The sequence below is a fragment of the Anser cygnoides genome, chromosome 1, assembly GCF_040182565.1.
Source record: "Anser cygnoides isolate HZ-2024a breed goose chromosome 1, Taihu_goose_T2T_genome, whole genome shotgun sequence".
Lineage (NCBI taxonomy): Eukaryota > Metazoa > Chordata > Aves > Anseriformes > Anatidae > Anser > Anser cygnoides.
The window spans coordinates 104,074,617-104,099,253 of record NC_089873.1 but is presented as its reverse complement, the minus strand read 5'-3'; the positions used below and the strand labels follow the sequence as shown (position 1 = coordinate 104,099,253).

General features: G+C 40.4%; 1 protein-coding gene across 3 annotated transcripts in view; it reads left to right on the top strand.

Annotated features, from left to right (window-relative positions):
* TEAD4 (TEA domain transcription factor 4) overlaps positions 1-24,637 on the top strand; it is a 59,944-nt gene that overhangs the window by 32,439 nt on the left and 2,868 nt on the right. For all 3 annotated transcript variants that reach the window (XM_048054452.2, XM_048054451.2, XM_048054449.2), the window contains 8 exons: positions 3,089-3,153; positions 4,085-4,147; positions 7,675-7,809; positions 8,707-8,750; positions 9,861-9,916; positions 10,704-10,834; positions 12,094-12,267; positions 24,071-24,211. In XM_048054452.2, the coding sequence (XP_047910409.1) occupies positions 7,699-7,809; positions 8,707-8,750; positions 9,861-9,916; positions 10,704-10,834; positions 12,094-12,267; positions 24,071-24,211 (657 nt within the window). In that variant the 5' untranslated portion in view covers positions 3,089-3,153; positions 4,085-4,147; positions 7,675-7,698. The remainder of the gene's footprint in view (positions 1-3,088; positions 3,154-4,084; positions 4,148-7,674; positions 7,810-8,706; positions 8,751-9,860; positions 9,917-10,703; positions 10,835-12,093; positions 12,268-24,070; positions 24,212-24,637) is intronic.

Here is a 24,637-nt window from a genome sequence, read left to right as displayed (position 1 = left end):
TAGAAAAAGATTAACATCTGTAAATGTAAAACACTTTCCCATCCCTACCTGTACTTTGGTGAACATGGCCTAAATGCAATCATGGAAATTTGCATTCTTTCTCTGAAATAGATGGAATTAGTAACATTGCCAGCCCTTCCCTAAAGGTTTGGCTGATGAATCTGTAGCACAGAATCTGTCCTTACATTCTTTTTTTTTTTTTTTTTTTTTCTGTCTTGAGTTACACAAGGATTTAGAATAAAACCAATGTTTTCAAGGAAGAGTAAACTCTCTGAATAAAAATCACATTTCTTCTCACTGCTTGCTTTCTTGATGTCTGTAATGTCCTAATGTACAAGTTTTTCCCATACATTTTCCATAGAAAATAAAATCTTTTTAACAGTTATAAATAAGCTTCACAAGAGCTGTGGCTTTGCATCCCAGTTTATTCTTGTTCCATTCCTCAAACAGTTGCAGCCATATAAGACATTGCAGCCATATACTTCCCACTCCAAATTTTAATTGAGGTACTCTATCACCACTAGTGTGGTCACCACAGCTGTGTTATTTTGCAGAGCCTGCTCTTTCTGTCGTGTTTCCTGCCTTGAATCAGCCTAGAGTTCAGATGTGTAGCTACTGCTTTTCTATTTCTGCTTTTTATTCCTCCATCACACTCCTGCTCAAAAAAAAAAAAAAAAAAAGACAAAAAAATAAGGATATTTGTTAAGAGCTGATACATGTGAGCCAGTTTATGGAACTGCATAGTCTGCCTTGTATCTTGGTGTTCATTCAGTTCTGTGGTGATAGCTGTGAATCAAGTCTAAACCTTATTCTCCTGTTCACTCCTGAAGTTGTCAGTAGCGCAGCCTTCTGTTTCTCTTCCTGATTTTTAAATTCTGGATCTCATTCTTCTGCAGTTTCTTGCTGTCATTCCAAGCAGTTTCAAATTCTGTATAACTTTGTAGCTTCATGTTTCATTGTGTTTTTCATTCATGTTGCTGATAATAAATACCATTTTCCTCATTCATCACTGTGACTGTCTTTTCTTTGTATCCCTGCACTGGCCTCTCATTTTCTTACACTGCTCATTCCCTTGGCCCTGAAGGACCTATTCTGCCTGTCTCAGCCTGCAATGGCTGTTTATTCTATATTCAGACAAGGATTTCTTCACCTCTTTCAGACAGTGCCCCACATTCCTGCTTATTGGAACTCCCCATAATCTTCCACAAAACTAAGCTTGCCTGTCTCTGTCTTCTCTGAAGAATTTACTGTATCATTTCACACTCCAAAATCCCATGTAACCATTTTCATATATTTACCTATTGTTTGTTTTCTTAGTCTTAGTTTCACAGAATGGCAGAATCATTTAGGTTGGAAGGGTTCTCTTGAGAGATTCCTCATTTACTACAGCAAATTGCCCAAGACTGTGTCCAGTTGGGTTTTGAGTATCTCCGAGGATGGATACTACACAACCTCCCTGGGCAACCTGTTCCAGTATTTGACCACCCTCACAGTAAATAACTGTTTTTTGTTGGTGTTCCCCCCCCCCCCCCCCTTTTTTCTTCTTGTGTTCAGGTGGAATTTCATGTGTTTCATTTTGTGATCATTGTCTCTTGTCCTGTGCACTACTGAGAAGAGAGTGGGCCCTTCTTCATTCACTCCCATCAGGCATTTATAATCATTGGTAAAACTATCCAAGAGTCTTCTCTAGGCAGAGAACAAGCCCAGCACTCTCAGTCTTATGTGAAAGATGTTTTAGTCCATTAATCTTCTTTCTATCTATCTATCTATCTATCTATCTATCTATTTATTTATTTTTGATGGACCTTTGCTGGACTTAATCCAGTATGTCCATATCTTTCTTGTGCTGAGGAGCCTCAAACTGGACACAGTACTCCAGATATCTCCTCAGCAGCATTGAGAAGAGGGGAAGGATCACCTCCCTTGACCTGCTGGCAATGCTCTTCCTAATGCAGCCTGGGATGCTGTTGCCCTTCTTAGCTGTAGGGGCACATTCCTGCCTCACATTCAGTTTGTTTTCAGCCCAGGTCCTTTCCTTCAAAGCAACTTTCCAAATTGTCAGTTCCCAGAATATACTGATACTTAGAGTTATGCAGAATTTTGCATTTCCCTTTGTTGGACTCCATGAGATTCCTGTTGGCCCATTTCTCCAGTCAAGGTCCTTCTCCTGTCAAACTCTTTCTGAATAGCAGTGCAGCCAATCTGGTCTATCAGCAACTCCTCCCAGTTTTGTGTGAACTTTCTGTGGTACGTTATGTCCCATTGTCTAGGTCATTAATGAAGGTGCTGAACTGTATTGGCCCAGTACACCACTACAGACTTGCCTCTAACTGAACTTTGTGCCATTGCTCAAAATCCTCTGGGTCTGGCTGTTCAGCCAGTTTTCAGCCCACCTTGTCTGCTTACCCAACTCATGCTTCTTCAGCTTGTCAATGAGGATTTATGGGAGATGATAGTTTCAAATGCCATACTAAAGTTGAGGTACTCAATGTGTAGCGGTCTCCACTCATCCACCAAGTTAGTCATCTCATTGAAGAAGCTGTGTTGGGTAAGAATGATTTCCCGTTTGTAAATCCATGTGGACTACTTCCAATCACCTTCTTGTCCTTTGTGTATCTGGAAACGCAGTATAAGGTGCCCCATCACTTCCAGGTATGGAGGTGTGGCTGTCTGGCCTGCTGTTTCCTGGTTCTTCCTCCTTGCCTTTCTGAATGATGGAGGGTGAATGGATTTTTTTTTTTGGTTGGTTGGTTGGTTTTGTTTGTTTGTTTGTTTTTTCTGTTCATAGTGGCTATCTTGATCCATGCCTACAGAGTTTACACACTGTGGTAGTAAAATTATTAAGCAAAGTGTTTGATTCTCCTTTTTATCGATAAACTGTATTTTTATTGGTAAGCTATACAGATGCAAGCTGAGAAATAGCATTAGTAGCCCAAAGTTCTGCTTATACTCCTACCGTATGAACTAATCAGTACCTTCCTAAAATCCCTGCACTAGCAATCTCTATAGAAATAAAAAGAAAAAAGGGGAAAAAAACCCCACAAAACAGTTTCTCTAAACTTTTATTTGCATTATTTCTTTGTTTCAGGCCGAAATGAGCTGATTGCCCGCTATATTAAGCTGAGAACAGGGAAAACACGCACAAGGAAACAGGTAGGTGTAAAGTTTTGGGGTTCTTTTGGACCACTACACATATTGTAGGCTTATGAGAACAAATTCCTTGCTACTCACTTGCTGTTAGTTTCTAGCTTTTGTGGAAATAGATGGTTGTGCTGAGCTGGTTAGTAACAATGGTGGGAAGAGTCAGCTCAGGCATTTGATAATAGGACTGTAGCACTCCCACCACCCATCCACATCCTGACCCACAATTCTCACCTCCCACCCACATTGTGACCCACAATTATTTCTGCTGTTAAACAGTGTGGGATTTTATTCGTTCATTCGTTCATTTCAGTGAACATCAGTGGAGGATTCTTTGTTCAGGAAGATTCTTTGTCACAAATAGACAGCAATGGTGATTTTGAAAACACATGGCACATGGGATGAAAAAGGCACCTCTGTGTTTTAGGAATGACAGTACAGGCTATGCTGGACAAAGCACAGAGCAACATGGACCTCCTTTGGGTAGGGGGTTTATAGTTGATCTCCAGAAGTTCCTTCTAACCTAAACTATTCTATGATGTGTTTCAGCCCAGATTCTGAGAGTCATTATATAGTAGCCAAGGGTATGTAACATGGGTTTCCCTTCTCCCAAGAGGACGCCAGGATGGGGAGTAAAGAGATTAGAACTCTTAATCCCCAGATTTATGGTTGGGTTGGGTTGTTCGGTTTTAGAAGAGGTCTCTGGTTTAATAAAGACATTTGAATTGGAAAAGGCTTTATATGGCTTGTCTCTGTTGATAACCCACCTTACTTCATGACAATTATGCTCAGAAAAACATTTCATTACTACCTCAACCCCCCCTTCCTCCACAAACCTAAATAACTCCCTATTGCATAAGATGCATAAAGTAAACTGTTTACTTCTGCAAGCAGCTACCAAATGCTCCTCTGGAATGAAGATGGATTTTGTCTTTCAATGCAGGTATCTAGTCACATCCAGGTCCTGGCAAGGCGGAAAGCCAGAGAGATCCAAGCCAAGCTCAAGGTATTATGGGTATCCTTTTAACATATCATACAAGCCCCCTGAGTCAGCCATTCCCTCATCCGTTCCCTCTTTGAATAGCCTCAGAAAAGGCTGAGATTAGGCACTGAATTGTGGTAAGCTGGAGAGGAAAAGGTACTTCCCAGGAAGTGTTGTGCAAACACTTGTATTGTTGGAGCTCTGTGACGTCTGAGGCAATTCTATTTAAAGAATAAAGAAACAATAACTTTAATTTTGATGTGTCTGATTTCTACCTCCGGTTTACGCTGCTGTCCTTCAAGTCTGAATGTCCCTTGGACTTGGGAGCATGGGAAGAGTGTTTACCTGAGAAGGAGGGTGTTATGGTCACAAATGTTGACCAGTAGTCACTTCATAGTGTTTTGTGGGCCTTGGGAATGGGTAGCTTTACCGTTAGTGCTGTACTAGTTCTACCTTTACTAGTGGTAGTGACATGGAGTTGTCCCTGGGAAAGTATTCTGAGTTGGCAGAACTTGGGAGGAAGTTACAAAGCCACCTGGGATCTTCTCATGTAAAATGGTACCAGCTGAAGAGACTTTGCCCTTTGATTAATTCAGACCTGATTTGAAGAGGCCTGGGCCAATAAGGAAAATGGTTGACTTCTGTCTACTTGCCTGAGTAAATCTGTGTTTTCCTTTCTGTAGGAAGAGCTCTGAGATCAAGCTAATGAACTGATACCTCTTGATGTTTATTTCCACTCACATTTGAAGCAGGGAAATGGCTCAGACTGAATTGCCAGAAATATCAAGAAGGTCATGTTTATGGGTGACAATTGCACAAGAGCATGCCCGCATTAGAATGGGGCCTGCCCATTTTAGCCCATCCAGAAAGGGCCTGCTGAGCAGGATGTGAGGTCCAGTCCTTATTATAAATCATTCAGAAAGTCAGGAAAGGAAGGCCTTCCTGACTTGTTATGGCATGCTTTAGGTGATGATGACGGTCTTGATATCTCAGTCCAGCCCAGACTCTTAAGTGGAAATCTGTCATGTTATTTCTCTTGGCTGGCTGGGTAGCTCCTTCCTGAGCCACACAAGGTGTAGATTTTCTGTGAATGAAATGTTAGCACCTAGTCTTGACCAGTGCTGAAGTGCATGCATCTCTAGTGTGAGCAGTGATTGCCTCTAATGGTCGTGACTGTGCACCTCCCTCATCCCATTCCCAGGTCCATTTTAGAAACTGTGTTGTCTCTGTAATTTGCCTGTTGTATTTCCAGCTGCTCTGATAAAGAGAAGGAGCCGCAAATTGCGACTATCTAATTCAGTGCTTCTAAGTAGGGCTGCCAAGGTTTGAAGCCTGTGGTGCTGTTAAGCAGTCAATTCAGGTGGAGGCCTGGTTGAGAGGCAAGTTAGAGCTAGTAGGAAACAGCAACTGCCTGGGGTGTTAAAAGATATACTGCTGCTTATATCTGTGACCTTGATTCTGTTCCTTGCATGTCACAGCTCTGGGATTTGGCATGATTGAAAAGTCCGTCAGCCGAGCCTGTTTCTACTTAGTACACAAGAGCTGTCCGTTTTTGTTCTCAGGGAACGAAGGTGTCTTGGGGAGCTCCATGAAGCCATTGGTTGTTCTCCTTTTACACTAGCTCTGGCCATGCTGTGAGCTCTACCCGCTGCCTGCAGTGAACCATTCCCCACTACCAGACAGTTCCTTTCTGCCTGCAGAGGCGATTCTGTATCACTGATTCAATTCATTTACTGCTTTGCTTTCCCTAGTCATTTTCACAGAGCAAGGAAATGAAATCACATAAGTTACTGCCCTTCCTCTAAGTTCTTGCTGATAGCTGCGTGTTCTTCTATCACTGTTCATTTTCCACACTGTGTATATGTTTTCGTATTTATATAGTAGAGTTCCAAGCAGCTACATGCTGACTTTTCAGAACATGTACTCTAATACTATTTTCTCCCACACAAACTGAGGTCTCTTCCTTAAGCTTGCACTGTTCCTATAGTAGATAGAGGTGAGGGCAGTAGAGTAAAGCTTGAAGAAAAATCTGTCACCAGAAGGCAGTAGTTTTCTGTCTTGGGTGGCTAATTGATACTATACTAAGGAAAAGAGGGACATTTTGTTTTTATTATTATTTATTCCAGTGTGTTTTGAAAATATAAAAACAAAAGACAAAAATTGCTAATGTTTGGTAAAAGTTTTTGATGTCTTTTTTTTTTTTTTTTTACTGGAAGCACAAATATAAATGACTAGAGAATTTTTAGCTGAAAGAGCTGACAAATATGGTTTTTCTAGAGAGAAAATAAAGGAAGAAAAAAAACACTTCTGCACTGACAACTTGAAATGTCATGGGAAAAATAAAGGAAAAAGGAATTCTTACCTTTATAATGTTGCATGTAATCCTTAAAGAATTACCCAAAGCATCATTTAAACTGCATTCTGAAAAATGTAATCTTCACTTTGGAGATACTTAGGAACTTCCTCAGTAATTAATATACTTCCATACATTTTAATGGTACTAACAAGAGTCATAGATAACATAAAAAATGTTGTGCCCATTCAGATTATTTCACTTAAAAGTTATCATTTATTCTTGAGCTTTTGTTACACTTCCTCCAAATGTTTTTGCATTACACACATCAGTATCCCTGGGATTTGACCTTCAGAAAACCCTAGGAAGGGGGAGAGAGAATGGAGACCCAAGGGTGAGAACTTACTGCAGTTACTAAAATTAACGAATATCATAGTTTTGAGAATTCCTGAGGAGGACAAGAGCTTACCTCTTTCAGCAACTTCTCCAAGCCATCAATTCATCTGTGGCATTCCCATTATAATTATAATGCCACAGATAAATATGGCGTGTCTAAACAGTAAAGATAACTTTTTGGAGGGGTGTAGGAAGAATGTGGCAAAGTACTTTTGCTTGTCCATTATTTCTTGGTAGAAGAAATGAAGAATGCCCTTAGTTTTAACCATACTTTAGACCCCCTGTTTGTTGCACTGTTATTGCCTGTAAAGATGTGTACAATTCTACCGTGCTGCTAAAATACAAAACAGAATGTTCTTGTGTATGTGCCCTGGGAGGTTATTAAGATTTCCTGTTTCCCCAAGAATGGTAATAAAACGTTCAGTTCTACCTGGGAGTAATGCAGTCCTGAACTGAGATAGTCTTTTCGCAGTGATGAAGACAAACTCCTTTTGTGTTAACAATTAGCTTTTTTTTTTTTTTTTTTTTTTAAATTAAGGTCGTATTTTCTGTAACAAAACATTTCAACTGTGGGGCTTAAAAACCTTCAGACAGAAAGTACAAATGCTTAATAGTGTCTAAAACAGTTATCCCAATATTCCAGAAAGGAAGATTAGTCACATTGAAAATATAGTAATGGATAAGGGACTCAAGCTTTGAAGAGTTCTTAGGATAGTTATTGGCAAATCTGCTGCCCAGTTTCTTAGAGATACTTATTCCCTACAAAGAAGCTGGTGATAATCCTGTTTATGCAGCATTAGGCCAGGCAACAGGTTTATCATTATAATCATTCTGTTTTCTCTTTTTCTACTCTTGCCCTTAGGATCAGGCAGCTAAAGATAAAGCCATGCAGAGTATGGCTACAATGTCATCTGCCCAGATTATCTCTGCAACTGCCTTCCATAGTAAAATGGCTTTGCCTGGTCTCCCACGACCAGCCTACCCTGCTGTTTCTGGGGTGAGTGAATCATTGTCTTGGAGGAGTTGGATTGAAGACACTTGAATATTTGAAAGGGTGTTGGGACCTGCTCAGGAATATCCTGAGAACATTGGAAAGAATGGGCCAAAAGTCATTTTTTTGTAGAGTAAATCTATTATATAGCTTCAAAAGTTTGAATCTGATTCTTTGCTCACACTGACGCAAAAAAGTGTAATGGTTTTTTTATTTATTTTATTTTATTTTATTTTATTTTATTTTATTTTATTTTATTTTATTTTATTTTATTTTATGACACAAGTGAAAGAACAACCAAAGATCCTCTGGGTATTCACCTTTCTGAAATATTTTTAAGTGTCTGTACCCCTTTCTTAGTCCAGGATCTTGGATAAAATAATTTGGGCTACCCCAACCCTTTCTCAATCCCATCATTCCCAACCTAATTCTGAGTGCTTACATCACAAATTGATGGCCCTTACATAAAATCTTTAACAGAGGAGGCCTGTCTGCATCCCACATTTTTTTGTGTTGGACCTAGTGAGATTTGCTGAGCATTGATTTCTGCCAAAATACTTCTGTAAAGTTTTCCTGGAGAAAATGGTCCATCCAAGAGGGGGATCCCTCTGAAGATGGAGGTACAAGAATGCGTACATAGCATTTAACATTAAAAAACACCGTTGGGTCAGTTTCTTGCATGTCACTACTGTAACATATAGAAAGAAAACCAAGACCAGTGAGCACCTCCACAAGTATTAAATCAAGAAAGTAGAATGAGTAAATCAAGAAGTGAATGAATGTAGCAAAGTCACATCTTTAAGTCTGTGAGCTTGCAGTTTCTTTCTTTAGACAGTGGCAAGTCTGGCTTTTTAACTCTGTCCTAAGAGTGATGACCATTGCCTGTATGTTGTTCTTTTGCAGTTTTGGCAAGGACCTTTGCCAGGCCAAGCTGGATCTTCTCAAGAGTGAGTATTCCTTCATCTGAGTGTCTAAAGCAGGTGCTTCCTTTATCCTCCTTGAGGAACACCATTAGCTACTTCAAGATTTATGAAATGCTAAGATAATGCTTTGTTCTCAGACAGATTCCATGACAGTGGATCTGAGACTTAAATTAAGGCCCATGGTTGAAGACAAACTGAGGGTCACAAGAGAGTCTTAAACAGATAAAACCGTATGTCTTCATAAACAAACAACACAGACAGACTCTCAGCATTTGTAGAAATACAAACAGCACCAACGGCCTCATCCTTTACCCATCTCTGGCTGATCAAGATAAAGGTGTTTGTAGGAAATAAACAAATGACATGGATCCATCCAGTAGCTGGGTGTATGCACTCTATCCAGAAGCTATCCGTGGATCCCTTGTCTGCCTTTTTGCTGGCACCCAAGCAAGTGAACCCCTGAGGCTGCAGCTCCACTCCATTTGCTGTTGCAGGCCCCTCACTCACACACACAAACACATGCATGTGCAAAAACACACACAGTGAATGTCTTTGGTAGCAGGGTTTAGATGCACAGTCCGCCCAGTAGCTGGGCCTGGGTCTTCGCTCTCCCTAGTTTGCCTCCCACAAAAATAAACACACACAGACGAACTAGACTTACAGTCACCCTCCAGGCTCCATAATTCATAATTCAGGTTGTTCTGCCTGCCATTGTTCTGTGCTACTTTTGAGTGTGTGGAGACAAATTTTTTATCACATAACTTAACAGGATAGGTTTCTGTGAGCAATTTAAGCCACCTTAAGGACAAGTGGCTGGAAGGTTCTATGTTCTTCGCCCTGGCTATGTGTTCTTGCTCTCTTCTGGTGCTGTTGTTGATGTTTGTGGGAACAGACAGACATAGAGAACAGATAGGAATAGATAGGCTATTAGTATCAGATACTAATAGGCTATTAATATGGGGAAAGGAGTTTGTAAAAGAATAGAAGCCATTCTGGGAGAAATGAAAAGTGTTTGATTTAATCATCTAATCTGTGTAAAAAGTTGATCAAGTGTCTTTTCCTTTTTTTTTCTTCTTTTTTTTTTTTTTGTTATTTTCTTGTTATTTTTAACCATCTCTCTGTGTATGTCTGTAGTGTGAAACCTTTTTCTCAACAACCATATGCTGTACAGCCTCCGCTGCCACTACCAGGTAGGTAAGAAAATACAGTCCTTGCTTTGAAATTGTGCTAACTTCAAAAATAGCTAACACTTAAAAAATGATGCAGTTATTTTTTTAAAAGTCTTTTTACCTACTGAAACATTTTAGTGAGTCCAATATTAATTTTATATGATTTCCCCTTATCACCATTTTCCATCCTTTTATTGAGAGAGCTGAAGCACTTTAATTTTGGTTTATTTAAATAAACACACACACACATTTTTTCCTGTTTTGGTTAGTTGTTTGGGTGTTTCTTTTCCTCCTAGCTAAACATAAAACGAAAGCTAATGTATCTCTGTTGTTCTTCCACCATGTTGGATGTACTAGAACAGTGTTTTCTGTCATAACATGATTGCCTTTCCAATTCCTTATTAAACTGAACAATAAATGTCTTTTTCTTCTCAACTTCCTCTGTTTGAGAAGTTAATAATCATGCTAATTGTATTGCTCCATTCTCTGATACTAAAGCAGCCTATTCCTCTGCTCATTTAAGGCCCAGTCCAGGTCCTGTTAAAGTTGCTGAACATGTTTTCTCTGGTGTCAAAACCAGGCAGATTGTCTTTTACAGTCATGACAACCCTGACATTACTGTCTTAGCAGAGGGTGACTGAAAAGCCATTTAGAGCACATGTGGAGCGAGAAACCTGTGAATGATATTTCTGCATAATGAAGTTAGATGAAAATGTAATTAGTCAGCTTTGACAACAGGTGCTTTTCTGGAAAGTTATTACCAACTTGTCTATTTCTAAATTTTGATACATAAATCTTGTGTACTCAGGGTTTGAGTCTCCTGCTGGTCTCTCCCCTTCACCATCAGTACCAGCTTGGCAAGGACGAAGGGTTGCTAGCTCCAAACTTTGGATGTTAGAATTCTCTGCATTCTTGGAACAGCAGCAAGATCAAGATACAGTAAGATACACACCTGACTTCCACCCCTCATTTAATTTTGATATTCAGGTAGCTTCTGATCATTGTGGATGTGTTATACTACTATATGTACATGGAAATACTTGCTTCATTGCTCTACTGAGAATACATCTTCGGGAAACAACCCAGTTAAAATAGATCTTTCTCTTAGAGGACAGAATCGCTTATAGCAATATAGCCAGCTCTGTGCCATGTGCTTTTGGCCTTCCTTTACAGGGTCATGGTAATTCACATACCAGATCTCAAGGCACTGACATCATAAGCCGGTGGAACAGCCCCTGCAGGGCTATTCTAGTTATCCTTTTCAGACTTGGAGTACAGATCCAACACCAGATGATGCTAAGATAACATGGAGCCACATAGTCTCTCTGGTGTGCTGAGAACTTAAATCTGGGGGGCAACTGGGATTAACGTGAATCAGTGTTTCTGTGTTGCCACCTATAAAATGAGAATAATAAGATTTGCTTGTCTCACTAAAGTCTTGTGATATTGCATATTGAGACACATTGGTGATGGGCCAGTTATACTTCCTGTCTCTGAGACAGGATAACTGCAGTTCAGAAAGGATGGTAGTATTTGGCTGGCATCTTGCTGTGGGAATTTAGGTAGTTCTTCACAGGATAAGGAGCTTGATGTTTATTGACTGAATGATTTGTGACAGGTAGCATTCTGCATCTCAAGTTATTTCATACTATATAACAGTGGCATGAGGCAACGGTTTAGGACTGAATATAAGAAAAAAAAAGCACACAATAAAGAAGCGAGAAGCATGGATGTATTGATAAGAAAGAAATAACAACATGAGCTGGTATTAGCAGATATCTTTCTGCTAATTTTTCTGCTTTTTTAGAAAGTGCTATCAAATTTTCAGTGATTCCAGTAGTCAGGTTGTGTTTGCCTGTTACTTCTGGATAAAGATGAAAGAACAATTATTGTCACAGTTCTGGAGTGATGGTTTAGTGTGTAGTGTGGGGGTACAGAGCTTTCTGTGTAATCACTCATACAATTTTAGGCAGCACCCCCTTCTGTATACTGTTCCTACACCCTGAATAGATTGATAAGTGAACTGCGTGCTTTCTGAGCATGAGGATATTTTAAAATGATCTCATGAGCTTTTTGGTTTTCTGTGGTGGGATGGACTCTACCAGTTTGCTAAAGTGTCAGTTTTTCTCGCATGAAGAAATGTATGCTCAGAATGTACTGAACAATTTCCTAATTCCATATTTTTCCTCTTCTTGCAGTATAACAAACACCTGTTCGTGCACATTGGGCAATCAAGTCCCAGCTACAATGATCCCTATCTTGAGGCAGTGGATATCCGGCAGATCTATGACAAGTTCCCTGAGAAAAAAGGGGGCCTGAAGGAGCTGTTTGAAAGGGGGCCAGCTAATGCCTTCTTCCTTGTCAAGTTCTGGGTAAGGGAAGGGCCCTTTGTAGGGTACCCATTTACTCTGAAGTTCTCACTTTAAAGGTCACTAGCTCTTAGAAGACTATCAGCTCCCAACAAATTTACTCTGTTCAGAAGACTTAATAGAGTCACAGCTGTCTTTGGGGATCTTTCCTTGATTGCACAAGGCCCTCTTTCCAGCCTGGAGCAGGACATATTTTTCACAGTGTCATTTGCAGAGTTCTTCTTAACTAGTGTCCATGGAGTTTGGTAATTTGAATTTATTTATTTATTATTTTTTGGAAAAAATTATTTATGTATAAGAGAAAAATTCAGAGAAAATTCTTTGTGTATTCATATGCATTCACTTCCCTCAGTGCTGAGTAAATTCTCAGTCAGAGACAACATTTTTCCTTCTCTTCTCTCATCTCATTAGCTGGATTTTGTGTTATCCAAGTACTAATGATTTACAGATATGTATTGACTGCAGGCATGAGGATAGACAAAAGATAAGAGAGACATATTATGAAATTGGATTATGTTGCTAATATACTACTGAATTTACTTATGGTAAGTTGGCAGAAATCAGCCTGGCAAAAAACTATGCACTCAATTTGGCCTGGATAGAATTTTCACAAGTTAGCTTAAATTTGCAAAAAGCTGTGCCATTGTGCTTCAGGATACAAATAAAATAGTTTTGATTATCAATATTATTACAGATATTACACAATTAAAAATAATAGGAGCTTGGGGCAGTTGCAAGCTAGATGGCTGAGGGAACGTGTAATGAGATTTGGAGCTTTTCATCTTGAACTTACCACTTATGATTCAACCCCAGGTCAGGAGTAAGATGATGAGAAATGATCTTCATATCTCATACTCTTCAAACAAACTGGAATAAGAAAGCCTGTTAACTAGTGCTTTCAGGAGAAAGAGGAGTTAATTTAAGTGCCTTGAGATGTGTATTCCCAGCTATTCCAAGCCTGGCCTTTCCAGAAATGAATTGGAGAACGCTGGCTAGGAGTCCGCTGTTCAAGTGTCTGGTATTTTTCCTTGGAGACACATCATTTTACTGCCCTAGATTGTGTACTACTGAGCTGTATTGGTAATGGGATTAGCCTCGGTCAAAATACAACAAAGCCTGCTTGAGAAAGTTGAAATAAAAAGTAAAATACCAACCCTATTTCCCTGTGGATGGCAGATACCTGGGAGAGACAGCAGCATCTTGCTGGAAAGGGTCTCCTTTGCAAACGTCTGGGTAGTAAATGCCCTACTAAGAACCGTCTGAGAAAGGAAACAGAAGTCTGATGTGACAAAAGAAAGGAAAAGCTAAGATGGAATGGCTTCTAAGAAGAGGTCCTTGCAGAAGTAGGAGCAGCAACAAACAGCTGCTTAGGTGCTTTGTTCTGTAGGGATCCCATATAAGTGCTTGTGCCAAGGTGAAGAGGACTGGCTCCTTTATGGTATCACTTGGAAGTGCTTTGGAAGTTTTCCAAGAACAAAACAAAACAGGGAATCATAGAATCATAGAATAGGAGCTTAGAGGGAGATGTTAACTAGACAGAATAAAACACTCTGAATTCCTTGACTTAAGGGGAGAAAAATCACAATGAACTTGTGATCTTGTGCAACTGCGATTTTATTTATCTAAACAGTTAGCATACTTTTGTGCTTGTGGGGTTGGCTTTGGAGATCTTGCTTCTTTTTAATAACAAGGGTAAATGTGGCCTACATACCATGTCAGACCAATTAGAATCAGGCTTTTAAGGATTTACATGTTGCAATGTCATTGAGTTGGCCCTCAGTGGGCCCACATGGGGTGTCTGGTGTTCAGAGGGTATCAACTCATTGAAACTTGGTTTGCATAAAGAGATGTGACATAGGATTTGAAGAATCTTTACTCCACTGTCAGTGGTACTATACATGGTCTCTGTACTTGTCTGCATTTAAACATGCATGGTCTCTGCATGGGTCTCTGCATTTGTACTCTTCACAACAGTGATGTTTCTGGATTTCTGGCTTAATATTTTGGCTTTCTCACTTGTTTTTTGGTACTTTTGCATTGTTGAGTCCTCTCTGGAGGTGACATCAGGTTTTATTGGTGGAAACACTGAAGGATGTTGCTTACAAGTAAGCTTACGAGTAAAGTCATTGATTGAATAAAATCAAATAAGGCTTGTAAGGAGTAAATAATTCTGTCTTGTATTTGTTTCTCAGAGTAGACAGTAGTAGGGGATGAAAGCATGATGCCTGCTGCCATTATTCTGGATGAAAGAGGGTTGGGGCACTTTTATGATTTGTATTGTGTTTTACAGGTATGCTTACTTACGTTAATCCTGTTGTAAGATTTCAGCTAGCATCTCTAAGGTCAGAAGAAATTAAAAAAAATTTTTGAAGTAATTTTGTTCTTTTTTTTTTTTTTTAATCCAAAGCTTTTTATTGGAAAACTTTGAATTCAGTATTCCAATGTGTTGTGGTAGTTCAGTCTTATACTTAATCAAAGCACATGAGCCATGACTGTAATGCACTGTGCCACATTTATAATGGGAATTCGTGACTTTTATGTATTGCAATAGATGGTGCAACTCCAGCCCACAGGAGAGACCAGCTCATATAAAGTAGCAAAACCTGCAAATTCTGCATGACATTATGTTGGTATTTCCAAATATGGAAGTGTGGGCTTGACCAAATGTTTTACAGGCTCTGGGTAAGAGCAAAAAGTGTTTGTGTTTTCAAAAGTTCTTTTTTGCCACACTTCACCCTCCCTAAACAAACACTTTTCGTGGATAAGGCAATGTAATTAAAAAAAAAAGTTTTTCAGAAAAGATGAGATTTCAGCTGAGATTTTTATATATCTCTGCATTTTTATACCTCTGTAAACAATATACAATAGAGTGTTTTTTCATTTTATTCCCTGATTACTCTGAAAAGCTGTATGAGTACACTGATGTCCAAAGGTGTTAGATAAAGCAATTGCTATACTATTGATTCATAGTTTTGTTTGTTTGTTTGTTTGTTTGCTTTGTTAAGTTAAAAGTATTATCCAAAAGCAACTTACTGATAATCTAAAATTGGATGGGTAATTAAATGTGTATTAAGGTATGTTGTGAGACATGAAGATAATGAATGTTTTTTTCAGAGGTTCTGAACTGAAGTGGTGGTTGCAGGTGGCAAAGATTTCCAAAAAAATATCAAGACATTGAATAAGTTGTTTTTGTATTTATGCAGTTTTACACCTGAAGAAACTGAGTCAGGAAACTGTCGGTACTGCACTATGAAGTGAATATATCCAATGATCTGTTGTGCACTGAAAGCCTAACTCCAAACACCAGGTCTGGGGTTTCTTGACATTTCACAGGAGACAGTAGAACTGAGAAATAGAGTTCACATTTATTCAGTGGTGCTTTAAATTATTTATACAATAGCTAAGTGTTAAAAGTTGACTAATTTGAAAGATAAGCAGTGTTTGCAATTCTTCCTTGATTTTGGCTTTGAAAGTCTGGTACAATGAGCTAACTCTTTGACTTGGATTGGCAGGTTGTGTATGATATCTCAGTGACATTTCTCCGTGCTCCAGCTGCATTCTAGCACACAACAATGAATGTGAGACATTTGCCTTCTAACACATAGGCAGTGGCAGCTCTGCTCTTTTCCAGCGTAATATTATCTCTACCACCTGTTACTTGTTTCTCCCCATGAACTCCTCCTAAATTCGTCGTTATTAATAGTTTGGGGAAGAGGAGTTTTCAGGGCTTTGCACATTAGTAGAATGGTGCACTTGCATCTTAAAGCTTTCAGAAGCTGTGAAAATTACTAAAAGATAGAAGGAAGATGAGGAAAAAAAAAAAAGGAAAGAAAGAAAGAAAGAAAGAAAGAAAGAAAGAAAGAAAGAAAGAAAGAAAGAAAGAAAGAAAGGAAGAAAGGAAGAAAGGAAGAAAGGAAGAAAGGAAGAAAGAAAGAAAGAAAGAAAGAAAGAAAGAAAGAAAGAAAGAAAGAAAGAAAGAAAGAAAGAAAGAAATTCAGGATAGGCAGTACTTTGTCCAGAGCAGACATCTGCATAGGGGTGTTATCAAGGGAATTGCTTAGGAGACCTTTCCTGTCAATGATGAAAACGTAATAGTTTTCTCATCAGTGATAGGCAAGTTGAATCAGTCAAATCACTGTGTTGTTTCTTTCCATTAAATGAATTATACTTTAGTGGAAGGGGCTGGAGGGGTGGGCTAGAGTACATGTCCTGCACTTGGCTTCTCTCCTCTCCCAGGCAAATCCAGTCAGGTCAGCAGCAGTGCAAATTCCCTTTGTCACCTTGTCCTGTCTGCTGTATGCCTTCCACCCTGATTTTTAAGATCTTTGCCTTTTTTTTTTTTTTTTTTTTTTTTTTTTTGAGAATGGATCTGGATCTGACAGCACATTAATTTCACCTGCAGTCAACAGCAACACCTCCTAACAGTTGCTAGCTTATGTAAGGGATCTCTATGTCAATCAATGACACTTTTTTCACCAAAGTTATTCCCCAGAGTGTTCAACAGAATAGATATTGTTGGCAGGAAAAAGCAGATTGAATTGCTGAGGCAATCTGTCCGCTGGATGTTAAAATTACACAATCCTTGGTGGCTAGCTAAGTCGCAGCTAACCTTATTGTTGGTAAGACCTTCTGCAATTTTTGTCTAGCTCTGGAACTGCCATCTTGCACCTTTCTTGGAGGTAGTGGCACACATTTTGAAACATTCTTAAAGAATTGCTTACCATATGCCTTTCCATTGACCGTGGGACATGCGTGCAAGATATTGTCAAGCTATGGTTTCTCACAAGATTTACTACAACTTGGACTCTTGTCCAGTTACTGCTTTTCAAAGCCTCAGATAAGCTGAAGACTGATTCTCAAAGGTCACATTTCCCTTTGTGAACAGTTTCTGAGAAATTTTGATTCACGGCCTTATCGTAGCAGGAATGAGGCCTTTCTCAGTAATCAGTTGTGAAGCTCACTCCCACCAAAGATCTGACAAAAAACTTAGTGTTGTTAGGATACTGCACAATGCCAACTTTTCTGTAAGTGTTTCTTTCCTGGGGTTGCAGTTATTGAGTAATAAACACAGGCTCATCCAAGGCGTTTGCAGCAGAGCTGCTAAGAACTCAGACCACCAAGACGATTTTAAAAAAGAAAAAAAAAAGTAATACTAGCCTTGTTCAGGATTACTATGCCTTTCCCCAAAAAAATCCATTTTCTTCTGTCTAGATTTTTTTTGTTGTTGTTTTGCATTTAAGAAAATTTGCTTACTTCTCCTTAAAGGAGGAAATCTCAGATGTTAGCACCGAAACAGGCAGATCAACTCTCTTGAATGCAATCTGTAGATCTCTGAGACCTATTTCCACAGACACCTCAGTGACTGTAATTTCAGCATGTTTGAAACTCAACAGGCAAGCTGAAGACAAGTATGTCATCTGTGCTGAGCTTGCACAGTAAGTTGAATGCATTCCAGACACATCAGATTGTTGTTATGAGCTGGCTAAAGTGTGCACACCTTTTTGCATCTGGAGTTTCTTGGACAGAAGGCAAAAGCCCTGACTTTGTCAGATAAAGTAGTATGGTCCAGTCAGTGGCTCATCAATCACCTTCAGCTTGTAATATGTCTCTTGTATTTATTCTTCTTCTTTGCCCTTGAAGAAAAGTGAACAGCTGTTTGAATGCTGACAGCATCCAACCAGCTTAAATGTTGCTTCTGCTCCTGCTGCAATGATTCCCTGTTGCTAGCAGTGGCTGCTAGGAGCCTGGGGGACAAGGCAACTCATCCCATTGGGTGGGGGCTTTCCTAAATCCTGACTGTCTTTCCTTTGGCTGCCTAGGATGGGGTAAGGAATGTATTCAAGAGTTATCTCACTACTTGTTGGATATGCTAGTGTGTTTGCCACTGAGGAGCTCAGAGACCTAGGTTCTAGCCTCCAAGTCTGAATCACATTTAGTGTTACGTCTTCAAGAAGTCCGTGCATTCCCAGACTATAAAGTGAGGACTGGCCTTCCTACTTGATGAAGTGATGGGAAAATTAATTCACTCTAAGTTACAATTAATATTATTGCCTTGTATCTTTGAGGCATGGAATGTACTGGACAGAATAAAACAGAACTTCCTCTGCTTGGTTTCATACCTGGTACATTCTGGGCAGAGAGAAATGTAAGCAGGCACAGGATGAGGTGTGATTTGGCACAAACTTTTGTTTAGAGGAAGAAACACTGGAAGTGAAGAGAAAGGAAGAATCCTTTCCCCAAAGTGACAATATGGTTTTGAGTCCTGTTGATGAGGAGCTCATAAGAATCTAGGCATGGAGTCTGTATCATTTTCAGATGTTAAGTTAAAAGCAATATCTCTTTTGGTCATTAGAGATTCTATTATATGCAAAAAGATTTTGTCCTTGTGCAATCATGGGAAGTGTAACTGCATCCAATAGGGATTTACCTGACTGTCCAGTTGATACTTGGAGGTTAATTGGCTATGGCACATATCATTGTTTTATTTTTTCCCTCAATTGTCTCCCTTTGGAAGTAATAATCTCCATAGGAGGGAAAACTAGTGTATCGGGGTTCGAGTCCTGAGCTGCTGCGGTTCTTTGGCCTTATATTTACATATAGCATCACAGAATGATTGAGGTTGGAAGGGACCTCCAGAGATCATCTAGTCCAACCCCCCTGCCAAGCAGGGTCACTTAGAACACATTGCACAGGATTGCGTCCAGGTGAGTTTTGAATATCTCCAGAGAAGGAGACTCCGCAGCCTCTATGGGCAACCTGTTCCACTGCTCCCTCACCCTCACAGTAAAGAAGGTTTTCCTCATATGCAGATAGAACTTCCTGGCTTTCAGTTTGTACTCATTGCTTCTCATCCTATCGCTGGGCACTGCCAAAAGGAGTCTGTCCCCACTGTCTCGACACCCCTCTGTACAGGTATTTATACACATTGATAAAATCCCCTCTCAGCCTTCTCTTCTATAGGCTAAGCAGGCCCAGCTCTCTCATCCTTTCCTTATAAGAGAGTTGCTCCAGTCCCCTCATGATCTTAGTAGCCCTCTGCTGGACTTGCTCCAGTAGCTCCATGTCCCTCTTTTACCAGGGAGCCCAGAACTGGACGCAGAACTCCAGGTGTGGCCTCACCAGTGTTGAGCAGAGGGGGAGGGTCACCTTTCTCAACCTGCTGTCCACAGTCCTCTTGATGCAGGCTAGGATCCCATTGGCCTTCTTTGCCACAAGGGCACACTGCTGGCTTATGGTTAACTTGTTGTCCATGACGACCCCCAGGTCCCTGGCCACAGAGCTGCCAGTAGTATCCGTCTGAGGTGCTGCAGCTCCATTCTGCTACAAACATGAACCAAAGTCCTCAGCCAGCTGCTGCCCTCCTTCCCTGGAGATGCTGAGATTTCATGTATGGGTTTTTTCATTGTGTTTATCCCCCCCACCCTGAGATATAGCTGAACACTATTGTGAAGGACTCCTAGTCTGGTTCCTCTTTTGAGAAGAAAAAGAATTAATCTTTATTCAGACAGCTGGAGTATGGGTCAAATAAACCAAATAAGCAATACAGTTAGCTGCCTTGACATCTGGCCTGAAGGCCACACCCAGAGAGTGGTGGTCAATGGCCTATGTTCAGGTGGATGCTGGTCATGACTGGTGTCCCTCAGAGGTTCATCCTGGGACCAGTACTGTTTAATATCTTTATCAATTACACAGACGGTGGGATCGAGTACACCCTCAACAAGTTCACAGATGACACCAAGCTGAGTGGTGCAGTCAGTACAACCAAAGGAAGGGATGCCATCCAAAGGGACCTGGACAACCTTGAGAAGTGGGCCCATGTGAATCTAAGGAGGTTCAACAAGTCCAAGTGCAAGGTGCTGCACCTCAGTCGGAGCAATCCCAGACATGAGGACAGACTGGGAGAAGATCTCATTGAAAGCAGCCCTGCAGAGAAGGACTTGGGGGTTCTGGTCGATGGAAAGCTTGGCATGAACCGGCAGTGTTCACTTGCAGCCCAGAAGGCCAACAGCACCCTGGGCTGCATCAACAGAGGAGTGGTCAGCAGGTCGAGGGAGGTGATTGTCCCTCTCTGTTCTGCCGTTTTGAGGCCCCACCTGGAGTGCTGCATCGAGATTTGAGGCCCCCAGCACAAGGAAGATGTGGACCTGTTAGAGTGAGTCTGGAAGAGGGCCACAAAGTTGATTAGAGGGCTGGAGCACCTCTCCTATGAAGAAAGGCTGAGAGAGCTGGGGATGTTCAGCCTGGAGAAGAGAAGGCTCTGGGATGACCTTATTGCAGCTTTTCAATATTTAAAGGAAGCTTATAAAAAAAATAGAGAGCAACTTTTTGCTTAGATAATGACAGGATGAGGGGCAATGGTTTTAAATTAAAGAGGGGAGATTTAGATTAGAGGTTAGGAGGAAATTCTTCTCTCAGAGGGTGGTGAGGCACTGGAACAGGTTGCCCAGAGAGGCTGTGGATGCCCAATTCCTGGAGGTGTTCAAGAGAAGGTTGGATGAGGCCCTGGGCAACGTGATTTAGTGGGTGGCATCCCTGCCCTTGACAGGGTCAGGGGGGAGGGAGGGTGCATTCTATGATTCTACAATAAATTAACATTGTGGTAACTCAATAAAAACCCAAGCCAGAAAAAAGTAACATTGCTTCTCTCTAATACATGTGTATTTGTAGTGCAAATGAGGTATCTGCATAAATACGGTGGGGAAAATTGGATAGCAATCACTTCTTTCTGAACTTAACAATTCACTAGGCAACCTGAATTATGATCAAGCCTGTAATGCTTGTGCCTTGCTCCTGTTAACACCTGTTCTACCAGGTAAAATTTAGCCTGGAATTGTCTACATATGCTGCTCAAGTTTTGACAGATCATGGAAGTGTAACACTGCATAAAATATTTGCTGGCTTTGTACAGCTATCACCTGGTAAATTAGAGGGTGTTCTTGGTATATGTGGCATGTAGGGGATGATGAGTTTAGGAAAACATAGAGGGTTGAGTGCATAGCTGGTGCAAACTGGTGTGAATGTGTTATATACAGGGCCAAGCAGGTTTACAATGGTTGAAGATTTATCACTATTTCAGAGGGAGACATTCTGCTTAAAAGAGGGGGTTGGAGAGAGGGGGGGATTATAGAAAAAAAGCAAACCATTTTGACAAATGGATTTTCTTTCATCATAGTCTGTGGTGTGAATGACACAACTATTAAGGATAGTTGTATAAAACTGCGGACAACACCTTGTATTTTGAAGAGTGATTTGTGATCATGTATTTAAATACTGTGCTGTTATGCTCTCAATTAAGAAAACAAGCAGATTGAAAACTGTGTGTCCATCCCTAATATTTCCAGCATTGACTCTAGAACATTAGACTATCCCGTCATCTTGCCTGGATTGAATCTTTGTATTGCTAGAATTATCTGGATGCTACAGCTGCTTGTCTATGAGATATTCCAGGAGATGCACTGCTCACTGTACTTTATGAAAAACCTGTCCAAAATCTGTCTTTCTGAGTTTGTACTTTACCAAAAATTCATGATAATTGGATTTTATTGGATTGTTGGTTTGGATTTTCTGTGATATCATTATCAAATTGAGATAGTAGTTCTTCTCTAGGTGGAAATATGCATGCACAAATGCAGAGTGGCAGCAATGTCCCAGTGTTGTGCTAAGTGGTAAATGGAACTGGATTTTCTGAAATAAATGAGGAGATGGTTTATTTTATTTCTTTTGCCGTCATCTCTTCGTCCTTCATATGCCTGAGGTGGTAAGTTAACAGCCAGGGGAATTGGACTGAAAGGAAATACTGCACGTTACTACAGGGCTGCTCTTCCTGTTAGTGCTTTTGTCATCACTACTGGCAATACTTCTGTGAGGTGGGAGCTGCTGGTGAGTGTTGTGGTACAGGAAAGTTTCAGCCTGATTGTGCAGAGCCAAAACTTAACTTGAAAGGAGTGGCAACAGAAAGGCTTCTAGCAGGTTTCTCGTTCCCGCTATAGTTGCTCAAACCCAGCATTTACCAGTAGAAGCAGACGTGCCTTCTGCTTTCCCCATTGCAGCCCATCCTCCCAACACGCATTGTCTGAATACGTACAAGTGCTTTTGAAACAGGTCAAGGAAGTGATCGATCCCATGAAGAGCTAGCTGAGTAATTCCTCAATGACTTTTGTACTACAACTACACAAACGTTTGTGCCAGTAAAAGAGGAATGAGAGGGCATGAGGTACTGAAGTACAGTTTCCCAAGAAGCAACCTGCATGTGTGTTGCTATCAAAATAGGCAGCCCTTAGTTTTCATGTACGCACACCTCTTCCAGCCCCTATAGCTTTGTGAGGATCCAAATGAGCTTTCTTGTCTGACTGAAAACTATCCTACCAAAACCACAACAAAATTAAAAAACTGTTTTGGCTGGGATTAGCTTTCTCTTCTGGCTTAATCACAGAGTCGTACAATTGCTAATGGTAGCACAATGGCAGCAGCAGGCTTGTGTTGCTGCAGATGGGGAGAAAGCTGGATTGGCAGTTTCTATCAGCAGCACAGATGTAGATTGACTTAAATCTTTTTTGAAATTGCTACTTCAGAGAAATAAGTTAACAGAATTATCTCATAATAGAGAAGAGACAGGTATTGTTTATGGCACAGAAAAAGGACATTCGTTACTGAGATTCTCCGGTTCCAATGTTAGTGTTGCTTGTCCTAAGTCCTGCTCTAGCTCAGGTGAAAACAATCACCAATGACATCAGCTAAGAAAACCACACTAGAATCACATCAAATACAATCCTATTCATGCTGTATCCACTGTAGCAGGAATACAATTTCTACAGTTTCCTGTTTCCCTCAGTTCAGCAGGAAGAATAGAATAGGCTGAAATAGCCCATGGGGACTGATCATTGCTTTTCTGCTGAAGTAAGCTAGCACCTGGGCTCATAGAGTATAGACGAGCTCTACCCTCTTAGTTTTGAAATGGAGGAAGCTGAACTGGATATTCCCACACACCCTTTGTGTTTTCAAAGTGTAAGTGAATGTCACTTCTTCTTTTCTTAAATGTAGTTTGAATGACCCCCAGTGGACTCTTCAGAGAACCATGATTTTAATGAGCTAGGTCCCAACATGAGGCTTCAGTTGGCCAAACTTAGGCACCCACATTTCAAAACTGTGGCTGCTAATAAAGATGGGTTTGTATTCAGGTGGAACTGGGCTGGATCCTTGAGCCACCTACATTCTTTATGTTGCATCCTATCTGATTACATTCTTCATATCACTGTATCATAGTACCTGAGCACAGCATGTGTGTGTGTACTCACACATTCCTTCTCCCCGTTCTGTCTCTTTCCATGCTTCTGTAGAGTGGAAGAACTTTATTCCAGTTCCTGTACCCTTATTTTTCCTCCTAAGTGAAGCAGCCCAGTCTAGCCAATCTGTTGCATTGCTCTGACTCTACAATGTCCTCCTGTCTGCTCTCCAAATGCTTTGTGTACCTCCATGTTGTTCTCTCACTGCCTTGTTATGGTAAATATCAGCTAAAGCAAGATGTCATGCCATATATTTTTGATGTTCAAATTTTAATGTTCATATTTCCCCAAACATGTACAAATTCCCACCAAGTTTTTCTGAAGACGTTTTTGAAGTTCCCAACTGGATTTTACTGCATACTCTTCAAATTTCTCCTGCTTGCTTGATGCACATTGATCTGCTTTGGAGCTTTGGACAATCCTGGCTAAGCAAAATCCGTTCAGGTAATGGTAAAAAAACACCACAACAGGTACTTGATAATAATCTATTTTTCCTTTGTTTTTATTTTTTTTATTTTTGGCAGGCTGATTTGAACACCAACATTGAAGATGAATCCAGATCTTTCTATGGTGTTTCCAGCCAATATGAGAGCCCGGAAAACATGGTCATTACCTGTTCCACTAAAGTGTGTTCCTTTGGAAAGCAGGTGGTGGAGAAAGTGGAGGTAGGGAGCAGAACCCTGTGTGCAAGGTCCTCTGGCTGCTGTTCTGTCACTTCAAGTGTTTGCATGCTGCATATATCTAAAGGTGAAATATATCCCATGCTTCCCACCAGGGAGATGGATGCCATAGATTATTATTTCTGAGACATGCAGTTGTAAAATTGCTCCAGCCTGCAACATAGCATTTTCAGGACTTTATGGAAGGCCTCATAGCGCTTGATGCTTTTTCTTTAAATCTCAGTTTCTGAAGACTTGTGGATATGTAAGACTTTCAGCTTTGGTGATTATCTGGATTTTCTGGAGACCAAAGAAAAGCTAGGAAACCTGGATTTTTGTTTTGTAGTCCTGAAAGGTGAAAACAGATCATAGACTACAGTAATTAGTGAATAGACTGTAATCATTTACAGACTACAGTCTTATGATTTTTTG